The sequence below is a fragment of the Gymnoscopelus microlampas genome (genome assembly GCF_963454915.1).
Source record: "Gymnoscopelus microlampas genome assembly, chromosome: 2".
Classification (NCBI taxonomy): Eukaryota; Metazoa; Chordata; class Actinopteri; order Myctophiformes; family Myctophidae; genus Gymnoscopelus; species Gymnoscopelus microlampas.
The window spans coordinates 15,279,675-15,297,174 of NC_139939.1; the positions used below are offsets into that span (position 1 = coordinate 15,279,675).

The window sequence follows — 17,500 nt, forward strand, 5'->3', positions numbered from 1 at the left end:
TTCAATAATGTCAAACACCTGTACAAATACCTGACACATTATCAGGCTGCAATCAGGCTGGTTATAATTAAGCCAGTGGTTCTCAAAGTGGGGTCCGGGGATAGTTAGGAACCAAATGGACCCTTACAGGTCTGTAACTCAGAGAGTGTACAAATGCATTTGTACAATCTCTTAAGTTAAATTAACATTGATTTTACAATATAAATTGGGGTCCCGGAGATAGAAATGCCATTAAATGGGGGTCCGTAGCCTAATGCATGTGTAACTGGGGGTCCTTGAAATTAAAATGGTTGAGAATCATTGCTAGAGCCGTAAAAATCTTCTCTTATGGGGGTCCCTGGCATATCTTTTCAAATGGGGGTCCGCGGGCTAATAAGTGTCAATTTGGGGGTCCTTGACATGAAAAAGGTTGAGAACCACTGAATTAAGCATTATCACATGTGACGTGAGGGAGTGTTGTTATGTTACTTATGTGATCTGGTTGATTTTGATAAAGCTTGAATCGAACTTGACAGACAACCATGAAACAGCCTGCAAATTTAATTGTTTCTTACGTATCTATACAGAGCCGGTGGAGATGGGACGACGGCACAGTGTACAGCTATCAAAACTGGTATTCCCAATCATCTACCAGCAGTTATCAATGTATCCACCTCAACACCTACGGTAAGGAAAAGTAAATTGCAGAGGTTATTGCAAAAAACTGTTGAGAGAAAAAAAGGTTTTCTACTTATGTTGCAAAACGGAGCCATTCACAGGTTGTAGCAGAATTGAAGAATCAGTGTTGCCAGGTGTATATAATAATGTACAATCAATAATGGCAACCATAAAAATGCCCAAATACACAGTGATAATTTTGCCAAACTTATTTTTACAAATTGCATGGATTTACTCATTCCCCTGGCTGCTGATTTAGGATCTGATTTGTTTTACTTCACAGAGTCAGAGTCAGAGTCAGAGTCAGAGTCATTTTATTTGCCATTTGTAGTGAACTACGGATTGAGAGATGGAAATCTGATCCTAGATCTGTATTTAGAGGCAAAGTCATTTAAAAACACAGGTCACCATTGTTGGCAATAAATAGACACTCATGAATGTTCATTTTCTTCCAACAGAGTCAAGAGGATGGAGCAATAACAACTGCAACAACCGCTATGCTTCCATCTGCAGTAGGTCAACCACCTTCTGCTAATCCAGTCCTTAAGAGGATGGCCAAGTGAATCACAGGCCTCTGGAAACAACAGAAACAATTGCTACAAATATTATGTAATTTTACCAATGTAAAACAATCATAATGTAAAGTATTCATGACAGGTTTGATGTACATTTCCAAGGTGGTGTACCTTGCACTGCATTGATTGTATGAAACCTTAGGTTCTAATCTACAGTATAGTCTTATAGTAGTACTAGGTACTTCAAGAATGTTCCTTGTTGATATCACTGTAACTGTAACCAAAATAAATTCCTATTTGAAAATAATTGTATTTCTCTTAATGAATTTTTTTGAACAGTCAGCTTTGGAGCAGCGATGGGCACAAATATATCAAAACATACTGTGTAACAAATTTAAAATACTTCAAATGTATCAAAAAACAAAAATACAAAATACTGATACTTTTTTTTTTTTTTTTTTTCAATTTCTTTTTATTTGAGAAATCGCAGGGTACAGCAAATACTTTCCCCACAGCATTTCACAGTCATCCCATTCCTTAGTCCCTCCCCTCCACCCCATTAACAAACAAACAGAAATAAAAACAAGACAGTAATAATAAAGAAAAATAAAGAAAAATTAAATAAACAATTATAACAATAGTAGCAACATCAACAACAACTTTCAGCATGTAGACAGCACTCATATATATATATATATATATTTTTTTTAAAGCAGAACCACGTTTACCACATCAATCGTCAGTCTCCCTACTTAGTAGGGAAATCAGTGGATTCCATAGGTGTTGGAACATTTGTTCTCGGCCTTGTTTTTCAAAGGTAAGTTTTTCTAGTGGAAGAAATTGAGATAGCTGATCCTGAAACATCTTAAAAGTGGGTGAAACTTCATTTTTCCATAATATTAGAATACACTTCTTGGCAAAGTATGTTATGATAATTAACAATACATACTGATACTTTTGAAAAAAATCCAAAAAATATAGCTGTAGAAGATTGATTAACTGATGTGTCTTAAAATCTATTACTTTTTCAAATTGAATGTCAATTGAACTGACCTTAAAAAAAAAAAAACTCAATAGGATGCCTGTTAAGATTTGATGGGATATATGTCCTCACTTGTATGTAACATTCTATATGATGTGCAATGTTATGCTTGTGCCACAGTGAGGCGTCAAGGTACAGGATGCATGCCTGCCTCCTATAGCCTAATCACGTTCATATGATTACCACCTGTGTGGAACCAGTTCATCTTCAGTGGAGTCTGCACCGTGAGACTGATGCGTGCAGCCCTTCTAATAAAATATGCCATGCTTGGCTAAATGGAATAATATCTCCGTATTTTCTCCGAATGCAACGTTAAGCTGCAGAACTAAGCATAACTTAACAATGCCGCACATTTTGTGCCTATTCCGTGGGTGCTTCCGAGACCGAGAACCCAGAGACGGCCGAGCATCCACAGGGAAAAATTCACTTCATAGGACTATACACATATGCACGTAGATACCGCAATGGCCGCTGCTTTTCATTGGAGCAATGCAGTGTATCAATGGAATGGAATTGAACAGTGTAGATTGGAGTCCCAAAGATTGATATGATCCTTGAACTTAAAAGAGGTTGAACATCACTGACATAGACGTCTTTCGTTGCACTCACGTGCATCTGTAAAGTACCTGTCCACCACCAATCAGGTTACACCAATACTCCCTTTCAATTATGTCAAGAAAAGGCTGGTTATGATTAAGACAGTGGTTCTCAAAGTGGGGTCCAGGGACCGCCAAGGGTCCTTGAGGGAGTTCCAGGGGGTCCCCAGCTAAATGACAGATAGGAACCAAATGAATCCTTACAGGTCTGTAACTCAGAGACTGTACCTCCCTGAGCCAAGCCTAAACCTGACTGTGACCACATACCTCACTGGACTAGAGTTGAGTGGCTTCTGAAAGATTTTAAAGGGGCACCCCACTCCTTGATGTTTAAAGCCAGTGATTCTGAACCTGTGGGCCGGGGACCACTGGTGGGCCGTGGGGGTATTGCAAGTGGGCCCCCAAATGATAATCTAATGATAATTTAATGATAATTTCATTCATCATTAATATACAAATGAATAATGCAACAAAAACAAAACAAAAATGATTTAAAACCTTGAACAAAGTAGTTTCCTTTGTGATACCACTAAATATTACACTATGTTCGTTCCGTTGATCCAAGCCGAACATAATCGATTGATTGATCATTAAAATCTCCCCGGTTCTACGCCACCAACCACCATTCAATGTTAGCCCATCAATATTGGCAATGTTATGTTCAAATTGGCTTATGGGTGGACGTTGGGTGGGTGGGCGTCACAAACGTAACTGCCGGATTTGATTGACCAACAAATGTCACAAACGTAACATGATTGGCCAAACTTCGCATGACATAGTGCTCTGATCAGTGCTAGATTGTCAGGCCTGAACATCTATAGGCCTACAATACATAATATGAAATAATAAAAAGCTGATGAAGGCTTTATATTTCTTTAGCTTTCACTCATGTGTCTGCTATACTCTCCCTTCCCATACTGTAAGTGCATCTCCTATGGGCTGGGGCAGTGCCTGTCAGCGAGGGGGAGTGTTGCGCTGGAGTAGGACGCACTATGTCCTCCTATAGTGGGGGCCTTTAACTAGCATGTGACCCCATAGGGTCCAACACAGAAATGTGTGGAAAGAGATTACTGGCATAATGACTAAATTGAGAAAAGGTGTATTATGAAAAAAATAAAAATGAATAAAAAGGATGTAATGACAAAACTTACAGAAAAGGGGTATTATGAAAAATATATAAATAAAAAGGGCATAATGACTAAATTGAGAGAAAAGGGGTATTATGAAAAAAATATAAATAAAAAGGGCATAATGACTAAATTGAGAGAAAAGGGGTATTATGAAAAAAATATAAATAAAAAGGGCATAATGACAACATTTAGAGAAAAGGGGTATTATGAAAAATATATAAATAAAAAGGGCATTATGACTAAATTGAGAGAAAAGGGGTATTATGAAAAAAATATAAATAAATTGGGCAAGCGCAGGACTATGCATGGCCGGGGCGACCACCTCCCTGAGCCAAGCCTGGCCGCAAACCTCACTGGACCAGAGTTGAGTAACCTCTGCAGGTTTTCAAATATGGGGCCTCACGGGCAGACTGAGGATATATGGTTCGTCGGCTGCTCTCAGCTCTACGATGTTGTCAGCCCGTCAGCAGGTTGACTCTGCCACCGCCGGTGGCAGCCTCTGTCTGCTTGGTATAGTTATACCAACCGCTTCTTAGCCAGACCTTCAATCTCAAGCAGTCCAAGAGCTCCAGAGAGAAAATGCCCACCGAAGCCCCTGCAAGGCGTATTCCAACGGCAGGTTCCAGGCCTTCCATACATTCCCCTGTCTCTCAAAGAGGAGGGATGTTTAAGAGGCTAAGAAGCTCAAATTAAAAAAACTTGAGCTTCTTAACAAATTAAACACAAAAAATGTTTTTTTTTTTGCCAAATGGCTATTTTTGAAAAACGTTGTTTCTTATCTTTTTTTAATCTTATTTTATTTGTTTCCCGAAATAAGTACGCCCCAGGCGGGTTAAAGAGATTAAGGTCTTCCCGCGGTTGCTCATGCCGTCTGCACCATGCTGTACATACCACTCTTTTGGTTTATCCTTTGTTTCACTTCATTCTGCTAGAGCAACCCAGAACAAGCCTGCCCTGGGCTGGTGCCCCGATAATGTCTGCATGTTGCTGTGAGACAGCATCATGGCCTGGTGTTTTGTGGTTTCCTTGTACTCCTCGGCCACCGCCATGTGGATCATCTCTTCTTCTTCTTTTCCTTTCGGCTGTTCCCTTCAGGGGTCGCCACATCAAATCATCTGCCTCTCACCCTGTCCTCTGCCTCCTCTTCTTTCACACCAACTAACTTCATGTCCTCTTTCACTACATCCATAAATCTCTCTCTTTGGTCTTCCTCTAGGCCTCCTGCCTGGCAGTTCCAACCTCAGCATCCTTCTACTGATATACTCACTATCCCTCCTCTGTACGTCCAAACCATCCCAGTCTGGCCTCTCTGGCTTAATCTCCAAAACATCTAACATGCACTGTCCCTGGATCATCTCTTCATCAGTTAAAATATGTGGAGTCCTTAAAACCACTCAAGCCCTATATACTTAATTACTTAGTATAGAGCCCTGGGGACCCCTCATATACTCTGTCCTTCACTTTTTTCCGTCTACCAGAACAGGGATGCTAGGGTTCATGTGGTTAAAATAAGCTTTGTGTTTGTAGCAGACTATAGTTTACCTGGAGGTGGAGTACTTGGTGAGAGCCTTGGAGCCTTCAGACACAGCCTGCAGGGCCAGCTCGTTGGGGAGCACCAGGCGGACGGCAGTCTGAACCTCCCTGGATGAGATGGTGGAGCGCTTGTTGTACTGAACAAGACGAGAGGGTTCACCGGCGATCATCTCTTCATCAGTCAAAATGTGTATGGTCCTTAAAACTACTTAAAATACCACATTTTGGCACGCTAGGGTTCATGTGGTTAAAATAACCTGTGTCTGTACAGCAGATTACAGTTTACATGGAGTTGGAGTACTTGGTGACAGCCTTGGTGCCTTCAGACACGGCGTGCTTGCCCAGGTCACCGGGGAGCACCAGGCGGACGGCAGTCTGAACCTCCCTGAATGAGATGGTGGAGCGCTTGTTGTGGTGAACAATACGAGAGGCTTCACCGGCGAGGCGTTCAAAGCTGTCGATGACAAAGGAGTTCAAGATATCCATGGCCTTGGAAGAGATGCTGGCCTTAGGATGGACCTGCTTCAGGACCTTGTAAACGTAGATGCCGTAGGTCTCCTTCCTGCTCTTCTTATAACTGCGTCCTTTTCCCACTTTAGATCCTGATCTCTTGGCTCTCTTGGCTTTCCTGAAGCCCTTATTGCTTCTTCTTCTCCTTGTTATTCCCACCATGCTTCTACTCTAGATACCTCACAGGTCAATCAACTAGTGTTCCAAAATAACTGTCTCGCTACAAGCAGAAGGTCTTCTCATTAATGACGATTGTCCATTTGACTTTAATGGGACAATTACATGGTTGTGATGACGATGTTGTGATGTCACTGCGTGATGACGCCATTTATTAAGTATAGGCTTGGGCAACTGTACTGCCGAATGGATGAGTGATCATCACTCAACTCTACGATGGTGTTAGTTAGCCCGTCAGCGGGGTGGCTCTGCCACCGCTCCTTCCACTTTATGAAGATCCACCGGGACCTGCTTGATATTGTTATACCAGCCTCTTCCTAGCTAGACTTCCAGTCTAAGAGCTCCAGGGTGCTCTTAGACTGGGCTGGGATTGAAAGTCCCTGCCTGCCGAAGCCCCTGCAGCCGGCGCTGGGTGCTGAACGGGAAGAGTAGGACGGAGGCGCTATGTCCTCCCAGTGGGGGCTCCTCACTGTCATGTGAGCCAGTAAGGTAAAATAGCAATGGGAACACATGAATGTGTGGGGAGGGTTAATTGGTATAATTATGAAAAAAAGGGGTGTAAATTATGAAAAAAGAACAACCGCAGGACTGTATGGATGGCAGAGGCATCCACCTCCCTGAGCCAAGCCTAAACCTGACCGTGACCACATACCTCACTGGACTAGAGTTGAGTGGCTTCTGAAAGATTTTAAAGGGGCACCCGCTCCTTGATTTTTAAAGCCAGTGATTCTGAACCTGTGGGCCCGGGACCACACCACTGGTGGGCCGTGGGGGTATTGCAAGTGAGCCCCCAAATGATAATTTCATGATAGTTTCATTCATCATTAATATAAAAATCACACCCTGTGTGAAGAGAGTGGTGCCTTTGATGAGCCCCGTATTGATGTTGTCATCAATGTTTGTTTATTGGACATACACCCGGACACACGGACACACAGACAATGTCAGATATAGGAGTGGTTGGCACCACTCAAAAATGAATAATGTAACAAAAACAAAACAAAAATGATTTAAAACCTTGAACAAAGTAGTTTCCTTTGTGATACCACTAAATATTATACTATGTTCGTTCCGTTGATCCAAGCCAAACATAATCGATTGATTGATCCTTAAAATCTCCCCGGTTCTACGCCACCAACCACCATTCAATGTTAGCCCATCAATATTGGCAATGTTATGTTCAAATTGGCTTATGGGTGGACGTTGGGTGGGTTGGCGTCACAAACGTAACTTCCGGATTTGATTGACCAACAAATGTCACAAACGTAACATGATTGGCCAAACTTTGCATGACATAGTGCTCTGATCAGTGCTAGATTGTCAGGCCTGAACATCTATAGCCCTACAATACATAATATGAAATAATAAAAAGCTGATGAAGGCTTTATATTTCTTTAGCTTTCACTCATGTGTCTGCTACAGTATACTCTCCCTTCCCATACTGTAAGTGCATCTCCTATGGGCTGGGGCAGTGCCTGTCAGCGAGGGGGAGTGTTGAGCTGGAGTAGGACGCACTATGTCCTATAGTGGGGGCCTTTAACTAGCATGTGACCCCATAGGGTCCAACACAGAAATGTGTGGAAAGAGATTACTGGCATAATGACTAAATTGAGAAAAGGGGTATTATGAAAAAATATTAAAAATATGAAATTAAATAAAAAGGGTTGAGAAAAGGGTTATTATGAAAAAAATAAAAATAAATAAAAAGGATATAATGACAAAACTTACAGAAAAGGGGTATTATGAAAAATATATAAATAAAAAGGATATAATGACAAAACTTACAGAAAAGGGGTATTATGAAAAATATATAAATAAAAAGGGCATAATGACTAAATTGAGAGAAAAGGGGTATTATGAAAAAAATATAAATAAAAAGGGAATAATGACAACATTTAAAGAAAAGGGGTATTATGAAAAATATATAAATAAAAAGGGCATTATGACTAAATTGAGAGAAAAGGGGTAATATGAAAAAAATATAAATAAATTGGGCACGCGCAGGATTATGCATGGCCGGGGCGCCCACCTCCCTGAGCCAAGCCTGGCCGCAAACCTCACTGGACCAGAGTTGAGTGACTCTGCAGGTTTTCAAATATGGGGCCTCACGGGCAGACTGAGGATATATGGTTCTACGGCTGCTCTCAGCTCTATGATGTTGTCAGCCCGTCAGCAGGTTGACTCTGCCACCGCCGGTGGCAGCCTCCGTCCGCTTGGTATAGTTATACCAACCGCTTCTTAGCCAGACCTTCAATCTCAAGCAGTCCAAGAGCTCCCAGAGAAAATGCCCACCGAAGCCCCTGCAAGGCGTATTCCAACGGCAGGTTCCAGGCCTTCCATACATTCCCGTCTCTCAAAGATGAGGGATGTTTAAGAGGTTAAGAAGCTCAAATTAAAACATTGAGCTTCTTAACAACTTAAACACAAAAAATATATATTTTTTTTTTGCCAAATGGCTATTTTTGAAAAACGTTGTTTCTCATCTTTTTTAATCTTACTTTATTTGTTTCCCGAAATAGGTACGCCCCAGGCGGGTTAAAGAGATTAAGGTCTTCCCACGGTTGCTCATGCCGTCTGCACCATGCTGTACTGTTTTGGTTTATCCTTTGTTTCACTTCATTCTGCTAAGAGCAACCCAGCCTGCCCTGGGCTGGTGCCCCGATAATGTCTGCATGTTGCTGTGAGACAGCATCATGGCCTGGTGTTTTTTGGTTTCCTTGTACTCCTCGGCCACCGCCATGTGGATCATCTCTTCTTCTTCTTTTCCTTTCGACTGTTCCCTTCAGGGGTCGCCACATCAAATCATCTGCCTCTCACCCTGTCCTCTGCCTCCTCTTCTTTCACACCAACTAACTTAATGTCCTCTTTCACTACATCCATAAATCTTTCTCTTTGGTCTTCCTCTAGGCCTCCTGCCTGGCAGTTCCAACCTCAGCATCCTTCTACTGATATACACTATCCCTCCTCTGTACGTCCAAACCATCCCAGTCTGGCCTCTCTGGCTTTATCTCCAAAACATCTAACATACGCTGTCCCTGGATCATCTCTTCATCAGTTAAAATATGTGGAGTCCTTAAAACCACTCAAGCCCTATATACTTCATTACTTAGTATAGAGCCCTGGGGACCCCTCATATACTCTGTCCTTCACTTTTTTCCGTCTACCAGAACAGGGATGCTAGGGTTCATGTGGTTAAAATAAGCTTTGTGTTTGTAGCAGACTATAGTTTACCTGGAGGTGGAGTACTTGGTGAGAGCCTTGGAGCCTTCAGACACAGCCTGCTGGGCCAGCTCGTTGGGGAGCACCAGGCGGACGGCAGTCTGAACCTCCCTGGATGAGATGGTGGAGCGCTTGTTGTACTGAACAACACGAGAGGCTTCACCGGCGATGCGCTCAAAGTTGTCGATGACAAAGGAGTTCATGATCGCCATGGCCTTGGAAGAGATGCTGGCCTTAGGATGGACCTGCTTCAGGACCTTGTAAACATAGCTGCCGTAGGTCTCCTTCCTGCTCCTTTTATATGTGCGTCCTGCATTCACTTTAGATCTGGATCTCTTGGCTCTCTTGGCTTTCCTGAAGCTCTTCTTGCTTCTTCTTCTCCTTAGTATTTTAGCAATTTTAGCCATGATTCTCCCGATGCTTCGCAGTAAAAACTGATTCTATCGACTAGTTTTGCGAACTAATGTCTTGGAAATATTGTTACAAGCAGAAGGATTTATCGCAAATTATGTTGAGCTCATTTCACAATTCAATTTAAAGGACAATTATGTGGTTGTGATGACGATGTTGTGAAGACGTCATTACGTAGAATAGGCTTGTGACGTTACTCAAACTGTTCAACATCGTTAACAATTAATTGCTTGTTTTTGAAGTCAGAATGCATGACAGGAGTCAACCCAGTGCCGTTGACCAAGTCTGTTGGAAAAAGGAATATCTCAACTCCAGCGGTGGCATAGACTTCACAAAGACAAGTGTAGTGCATTGACCAGAGTAACCAGGCTCTCCACATGGCGGAGCGGAACACCACAATAGAGCACCAAAGTCTGACATAACTGCCACTAGAGGGCGCTATCCCCCTGGGTCACATCATTATTTTTTCTATTGGATTTCTCATAAGGGAATCTTAGATCACTTCATACAAGAACTGTGTTCCAGAAATAAACAAATCAGCCGGGCAATTTTACTCATATGGATAAGAAAGTATTAATTTATCTATTGAATGGAATATGACAGATTTTACCACATATAATAATAGATCATTTTAGGAGCCTATGGAAGGTCTTCAGTAGCCTATGCACTGGAGAAATGTGCATGACATTACATTTCAACAAACAAAATACAGGCTAATGTTATGACTAGAAAGATCTCAATCAACTACTTTAACATCATTATCACTGGACAGGAGTGTTCGTGTACCACATGGTAATTTATGCCGGTTGTTCACCTCAGGATAGGGATGCTAGGGTTCAAGTGGTTTTAACAAGAGGGGTATAGGCTAGTGTCGAGGATGTTGTGAGGCTCTAAAGACAGTTATCCAACTGGTGGTAATGGGTTGATCACATGAACGCCATACAAATGCAAAATATACAAATAGGCTTAATGTATTAAAAGAAATGTGAATAAGGCCCAATACATTGCAATATATTGTGATATATTGGAATATATTGTGATACTGTAAGTCACATCTGAGTAAAGAAAGGTCTACATTACAAGCAGTAACCATATCAGAGAAAATAAATATAAAAATGTAAAAAATAAAAACGTTTTAATACAATCACAACAGTGTGATCTTCCTGTGAATTTAACACAGTCCACAACATCCAACATTACAGCACTTCTGAATACAATCTGAGCAACGGAATGTATATTTGCCTTGTCAGTAAAAAAGAAAAGACGGAAACTAAAACGTGTTTTTGAAAACATACAGTACTATTGCAAATTTGGAATACTCAAAGTCTATCCATATTTTCTACGCGGGGTATTCTCATGGTATCAGTAGCTGACTGCTCCTCTCCTCCGCTCTCTCGACTCCCATGTCACTCCTCTCCTCTCCCCTGCCCGCTCCCATCTCGCCTCTGTCCGCTCCTCTCTCAGCTCCCGCTGCGTCGCTCCTCTCCCAGCCCTGTCGTATTCGCGCGAGGCTGCGCCGGACGCAGGGGAGAAGAAGCAGCAGTTTGCCGAGCAGCACCACAGAGGGGATCACCAGACACAACAGGTGGGCCGGAGGAGTCCACTTCCACTTGTAGCTTTTTGGAAGCAGGAACTTGTTCCAGCCGTACAGGTAGGTGTGGAGTGTGCAGAGGAACAGCGTCAGGGACCCCAGCTTGGACTAGAAGCACAGGACCAGAGAGAGAGAGAGAGAGAGAGAGAGAGAGAGAGAGAGAGAGAGAGAGAGAGAGAGAGAGAGAGAGAGAGAGAGAGAGAGAGAGAGAGAGAGAGAGAGAGAGAGAGAGAGAGAGAGAGAGAGAGAGAGAGAGAGAGAGAGAGAGAGAGAGAGAGAGAGACATGAGTTGACTCAGCAGCCACACATAGAGACTATAATGTATGGTAACTCTTCCTTTTGGTTTATATATTTAGTGTGTTTAATTTCAGTTGGACATTATTAACAAGTTGAAATGACATAATTTATTATTTGTTTTTCTATGAGTTTATTTGCATTTGATTTGACTGAGTTTTCTTTGAGTTACCAGTTCTGTGGGAGGTGTTGACTGACAAACATGGACATGATGGGCTGGCCAAAGCAATGGGGATCAGCTGCTCCAGATCTACAGCTAATCGGGAGAAATTGGACTGCACCACAGTCCCTCTGTACCATGGGGTGGGCAGGGGTTTTCAGTGTGTGTTTCAATGGTAGTCTTTGTCTTTTCCCCCTTTTGTGTTAATAGTCGTCTGACCCGTCCCTATATATGTCCACCTCCTGTGTCAATCTGGTTAGTTCAGTTTTCAGTTCAGTTGTGTTGTTTAGTACAGTTTCGTTATTTAGTTTAATTTCCTTTGTGTTGAGCACATTTGTTTTTGTTATCAAACCTTTGATTTGTAACAACGGAAAAAAAGAAAAGAAAGAAAAATAAATAAAAAAAGAGAACAATATTTTAAAACCAACAAAGTTTTCCCTGTGTCTCGCCTTCCGACCAACTCGGTCCCTGACAGGGAGAGACGCTATGGTTAATACGGCTTGAATGCAATATTTTGTTTCTTTTTACCACTTTTTCTCCCCAACTTAGTCGTTATGCCAATTGATTCCTCCCCAAACACATTTGTGTGTTGTCACTGCTGTTGCATACTACTGACTCACCTGCCAGTGAAGAGCCCCCACCGGGAGGAAGTTGAGCCTTCGTCCTACTCCTCCCGCCCCAACATTTCCTGCTGACAAGTGCCACCCGCAGCCCGTAGGAATGACGTTCAATGACAAATATCACGCTCCCTGCCCGGCTTCCCTCCCCTGAACACGGGACAATTGTTTTTCGTATTGACAAAGTCGGATGCACCACGGTGGATTCAAACCTACAACCTCCGCGGTGGTGGGCAGGCACTTTACCACATGAGCCACCCGAGTACTGAGAGCAGTATTAATGGCTTCCACTGCTCCATCCTAATAGTTAGGATGGGTAAAAGCAGAGGACACAGTCCAAGTGTGTGCAGATGTACACTGCTTGGCAAATATCCAACAACTACAGTAGTGGTTCTCAACCTGTGGGTCGGGACCCCCAGGGTCAGACCTTTTTAATACCTAAAAGAAAAACTTTACTGCATCAAAAGTGATCAACAAACTATACTATAAAAATTGGTCAAACATTGGCCAAATTGTCAAATAATATAAGAAAGAGACAAACATTTTGCCGATCTACAAGCTCACAACGCATTGCGTTGCGAGGCGTTGTGAGCTTGTAGCTCGGCTATTTTCACAATATTTAGCTGTGGAACCGAGTCAAACTAAATGCCTCAACTCAAATATGATTATTTCGGGGGGTCCACAGTTCAAATATGATTGTTTTGGGGGTTGTGGCCTGAAAAGGTTGAGAACCACTGAACTACAGCAACAATATGGAGCATAAAGTAGAACAGTGGCAGGTGTCCCATTTTCAACCAGGAGACAGAGAAGAGAAGCACCAATTTGCACACATGCACACACAAACGCATACACACGCACGCACACACACATGCACATGGATGCGTGCACACTAGCGATGAGCGGGTCGGGTTTTTTCATGACCCGCCCCGCGACGGAACCCAACCCGCCTCAACCCGCCCCGCGAACCCATATATAAATCTATGGCTCAACCCGCCCCGCGACCCGCGATTTCTGTAAAATCATGAAGGTTAAATAATCTTCAAGTATACACCCCAAGTGTATTCAAACTGTTTTATTGTTATTATTCTTATTCTTATTAGGAATAAAGGCAAAACAAGAGCATGTGATTTTATTATTTTTTTTGCGTGTGAGAGCGGCTGACCCACTCTCCCGCAGCCCGCATAATTGCCTCTGAAATCCTGGGTTACGGGTCGGCCCGCTCATCACTAGTGCACACGCACGCACACACACACAGGTTTGTGACACTGACACACACGCACTTGTACGAAGCTGAACTCCCTCCAGCTCAGTGCATTGCTGACAGAGGGCAGGGATGTGATCCCCAGCACCACATACACCCCAAAGCCCAGGATCCCCACAGAGAAGTACGAGTCAGTCTTCCAGGCTTCCATGGTGTCAAACTCTTCTGTCTTGTTTTTCCTGATCTGAAAGAGAACGAGCAGTAAAGTATATTCCGCACCTGATTCGGATGCTATCAATGCATAGAATGGGAGATTATCACGTTCTATCAGACCATTGAATGGGCGAAGTAGGCGACCTACCGTCTACCCCGCGATTTATCAGACCATTCAGTGGGCGTAATCAGGAGCTACTGACCTACCGACGGAGATGACTTAAATACTTTAGTTTCGGTTTTGGTTTTGGTTGTTTCGGTTTCGGACCATGACGGAGGCGCGCAGTCTCAGGCGAGGTGGAGCCCCGCGACGGGCCACCGAAGGAGCTAAGGCGACTGAGTTGCCGTCCGGAGCGGTGCGACCCTCGCCTGTGCCTACTCAGCGCCGTTCGAGTTATGTACCGATATGGACAGAATCGTAAATATTGTTGTGGGGACTGCTCCGCCTCCGTCGGTAGGTCAGTAGCTCCTGATTACGCCCAATGAATGGTCTGACAAATCGCGGGGTAGACGGTAGCTCGCCTACTTCGCCCATTCAATGGTCTGATAAAACGTGATAATCTCCCATTCAATGCATTGATAGCATTCGAAGCCGGTGATATTCCCTCAAATATGTAGTTACGTTCAATTTTAAGGTACTTTATACTTTACTTGAGGTATTTCCATTTCCATTGATGCTTTATATGCTTCTACCCCACAGCACCTCAGCGGCAGATACTGTACTTTGTATTACTCCACTACATTTATTTGACAGCGATGCAATGTGTTGTGAGCTTGTTACTTTCTTCTTGCTTCTTACTTTTTACTTTTGCTACAAGATCTCTAAGATGGTACCATAATTATCATGTGCATTTTACTTTGACTTTGAATGCAGGGCATCCAAAATCTAAATAGCTCTTTCACCACAGAGAGAGAGAGAGAGAGGGGGGGGGGGCAGAGAGAGGGAGTGAGGGAGACAGAGAGAAAGACAGACAAGGAGATGGAGCTTTTCTTTCTTTCAGGACTTCAGACAAACATTCGCCGTTACAGCCCTCTTCTGTATACATGTGACCTACGGTCGCTTATCTCCCGATTAGGGAGTCTTACTGGTTAGAATGTATTTATTGTTGCTCAGTAACAGCCTTACCAGGGAGTCCAGGGACACTGCTTTCTGGGTTTGTTTGTCTCTTACAAAATATCTGCAGAAAAATGCACAGAATTACTACCTTTAAAAGAAAACTAACTGTTCATACAATTTGTTACGTTGCTTGGTGACAACTGAGGGAAAAGGGCAAAATAGTGAGCTCATTAAAAAATGTCATTGCTAATAATCTGTCGGTTATGGAACAAAACAGAGCCACTACTTTAGAACTGTGCATGTTTTTTTTGCAAATACATTTCAGGTGCAGATTCACAAGTTGAGTTCAGTTGGGTTATTGAGCTATGTAACTGTATTCTGGACTTTATTTACTGAGAGCATGCATAATACTGTAATTATTATTTAATTGAAAAACAACAACAACACATTACATTGATGGGTTTATGGTTGTAAAGGAAGTGAGTGAGTTGATCTGAAACCGAGCTGCAGCGTATTGGAAACAGTTCCAGAACCTGTGAAACATGTTTCACGGCACAGTGCGGTTCACTTAGTTCTTGTAGACAAAAAGAGCTAATAGTGATTGGTGCTATGGGTAGCCTACCGTTGGGGGATGATGAGAGTGTACAGAACATGGAGGAAAGCCAATGCCAGAGCCAGTAGACCAATCTGCTTCCTGCACAGCATCCAGCGGTCCAGCCAATCAGGGAAACGTCTGCAAAACATAACCCGCAAGATCATAACAATTGTGTTTTTTTCCAAAAGTAGGTCATTTATATTTTCTCCTGCATAGAAGAGTTAGTTCACTTATCATGATTGTCATTAGTAGCATTATTGTTGGGTTAGGGTTGTTCTAGATAGGCGTGCAACAGTAAATTGAACGAATCGATTTAATTTATTTATTCCTCATTTTGGGGAAATGTTAAAATTTCTTTCTTTTTCTTTTCCCAACCCATTTTTTTAAATACAGTAGCATAAATGAAATGTAAAGTCAAACAAGACTGCAACAGTAAACCACTTTCAACTTGGCATCCCTATTTTTAGCATGTCATTATATCGGCAATTTTATTTCCATCAAATTCCAAAATAGCGCCACGTGACACCGTTGTATGAATGACAACGTATAAAACATCTATTTGAATTAGCGTTAATTCATTGCTATATATTTAAAATATAAGAAAAACAACCTGCTTCTCGATTATTTTATTCATTTTGTGTTTAATTGAAAAGGTTAAGAAAATAATGAATAATGAGTTCTAAAAGGATGAAAGATTATTTATCGCTGGCCCTCAAACTCCAAAGCAGCCCTGACCTGTACTTGGTTCCTCTGTAGAGCTGTAGAATGGAGGCCAGGACGCCAGGCAGGTAGCACAGAGACAGCATGATCAGAGACACAATGGGGAAGACCTGCAAAAAATAAAATAAAAGGACAAAACGTCATTAGACTTCTTCATCCATCCTCCATCGGCTGTAACATTCCAGAAATGAGCATGAGACTGATGAGCGGACAAACTGTACTTAAACAGAGATGTAGTTTGGTTCCCTAACAAGTTCAGGTGTGCATTTTGACATTTACATTTCATTTCCCTACACAGAGGCAAATTCTGTACCCTAAAAATACATATATAAATATATATTTTAACCACTTTCAACCTGCCGTTCCTATTTTGGGCATGTATTATATTAAGCAAGAAGTAAAAAACAAAAAGTGTAATTGTTTTTTTGAAATTCATTTGTGTTGTTTAAAAACATAAAAAGCAGATACGTGCGTGTAAGCATGTAGATCTGCTCATTTTATTTTATTGTGTGCCTTGAGATTTTGACTTGTCCATCAGGAGTAAAAATGTTTCTTTTAACACCCTCCATGGACAGGCTCTCGGATATGCTGGTCCCTTATAAGTCTGCGCACATCCTTAGATCATCAGATAGGGCCCTTGATTGTCCCTAAAACTCGCCTAATTACCCGAGGCGATCAGGCTTTTGCTGCCCGGCAGGCTGTGGTCTGGAACGCACTTCCTGTGCGGCTAAGGTTAGCAACATCCGTGCCTTTATTAAAGTCGCTTTTGAAAACCTGCCTTTATGTCAAGTGTTTTTCTTAACCGTTATGCATGTAATGTTCTTGTTTTAAAGTTATTATTACTGTTTTCTGATTTTGCTCTGTGTCTGTTGTTTTTAACTTTGCTCTGTACAGCACTTTGTAACTTTGTTTTGAAAAGAGCTATACAAATACATTCACCATCATTCATTCATGAATGATCTGTGTGCCATGGGCGCAAAAGGTTTTGATGACCACTGTTAAGGCGTATTGTTGACCAGCATCGTGCTGAGATGAGTGACTCTCAGACAAGCGTACCTTGTTGGCCACTGACACCATGATTCTGAAGGACCTGTCCTGGTATCTGTCCTCCGGCTTCACAGTGGTGGCGGAGTAGATGACGTCAATGGTGAGCACGTAGAAGAAGAAGAAGGCCATGAGGCCGGCGGCCAGCCTCAGAGGCAGTCTCCACTGGGGGAAAAGCTGCAGGGGGTAATCCTCCAGTTCCCTGGACGCTGACAGGG

The 17,500-nt window shown here is 42.5% G+C and overlaps 2 protein-coding genes across 4 annotated transcripts in view; both read right to left on the reverse strand.

Annotated features, from left to right (window-relative positions):
• Positions 1-5,755: 5,755 nt before the first annotated feature.
• On the reverse strand, positions 5,756-6,145 carry LOC311054094 (late histone H2B.2.1-like; the record flags this gene model as incomplete). Its single annotated transcript, XM_084069974.1, has 1 exon — positions 5,756-6,145. One exon carries the CDS (start codon positions 6,143-6,145, stop codon positions 5,756-5,758), a length of 390 nt encoding a protein of 129 aa, XP_083926100.1.
• Positions 6,146-10,908: 4,763 nt separating this feature from the next.
• The window catches only part of LOC311059715 (metalloreductase STEAP4-like), a 10,817-nt gene continuing 4,225 nt past the window's right edge, over positions 10,909-17,500 (reverse strand). The window contains exons 6-11 of one of the 3 annotated variants that reach the window (XM_084077746.1): positions 17,295-17,500; positions 16,254-16,348; positions 15,546-15,656; positions 15,009-15,044; positions 13,733-13,892; positions 10,909-11,489 (exon numbers count right to left, since the gene is read on the reverse strand). The exon at positions 17,295-17,500 is cut by the window's right edge and continues 88 nt beyond it. In XM_084077746.1, the coding sequence (XP_083933872.1) occupies positions 11,145-11,489; positions 13,733-13,892; positions 15,009-15,044; positions 15,546-15,656; positions 16,254-16,348; positions 17,295-17,500 (953 nt within the window). In that variant the 3' untranslated portion in view covers positions 10,909-11,144. Of the gene's footprint in view, positions 11,490-13,732; positions 13,898-14,992; positions 15,045-15,545; positions 15,657-16,253; positions 16,349-17,294 lie in introns of all 3 variants that reach the window. The other 2 variants (XM_084077744.1, XM_084077745.1) reach the window with 2 other exon arrangements.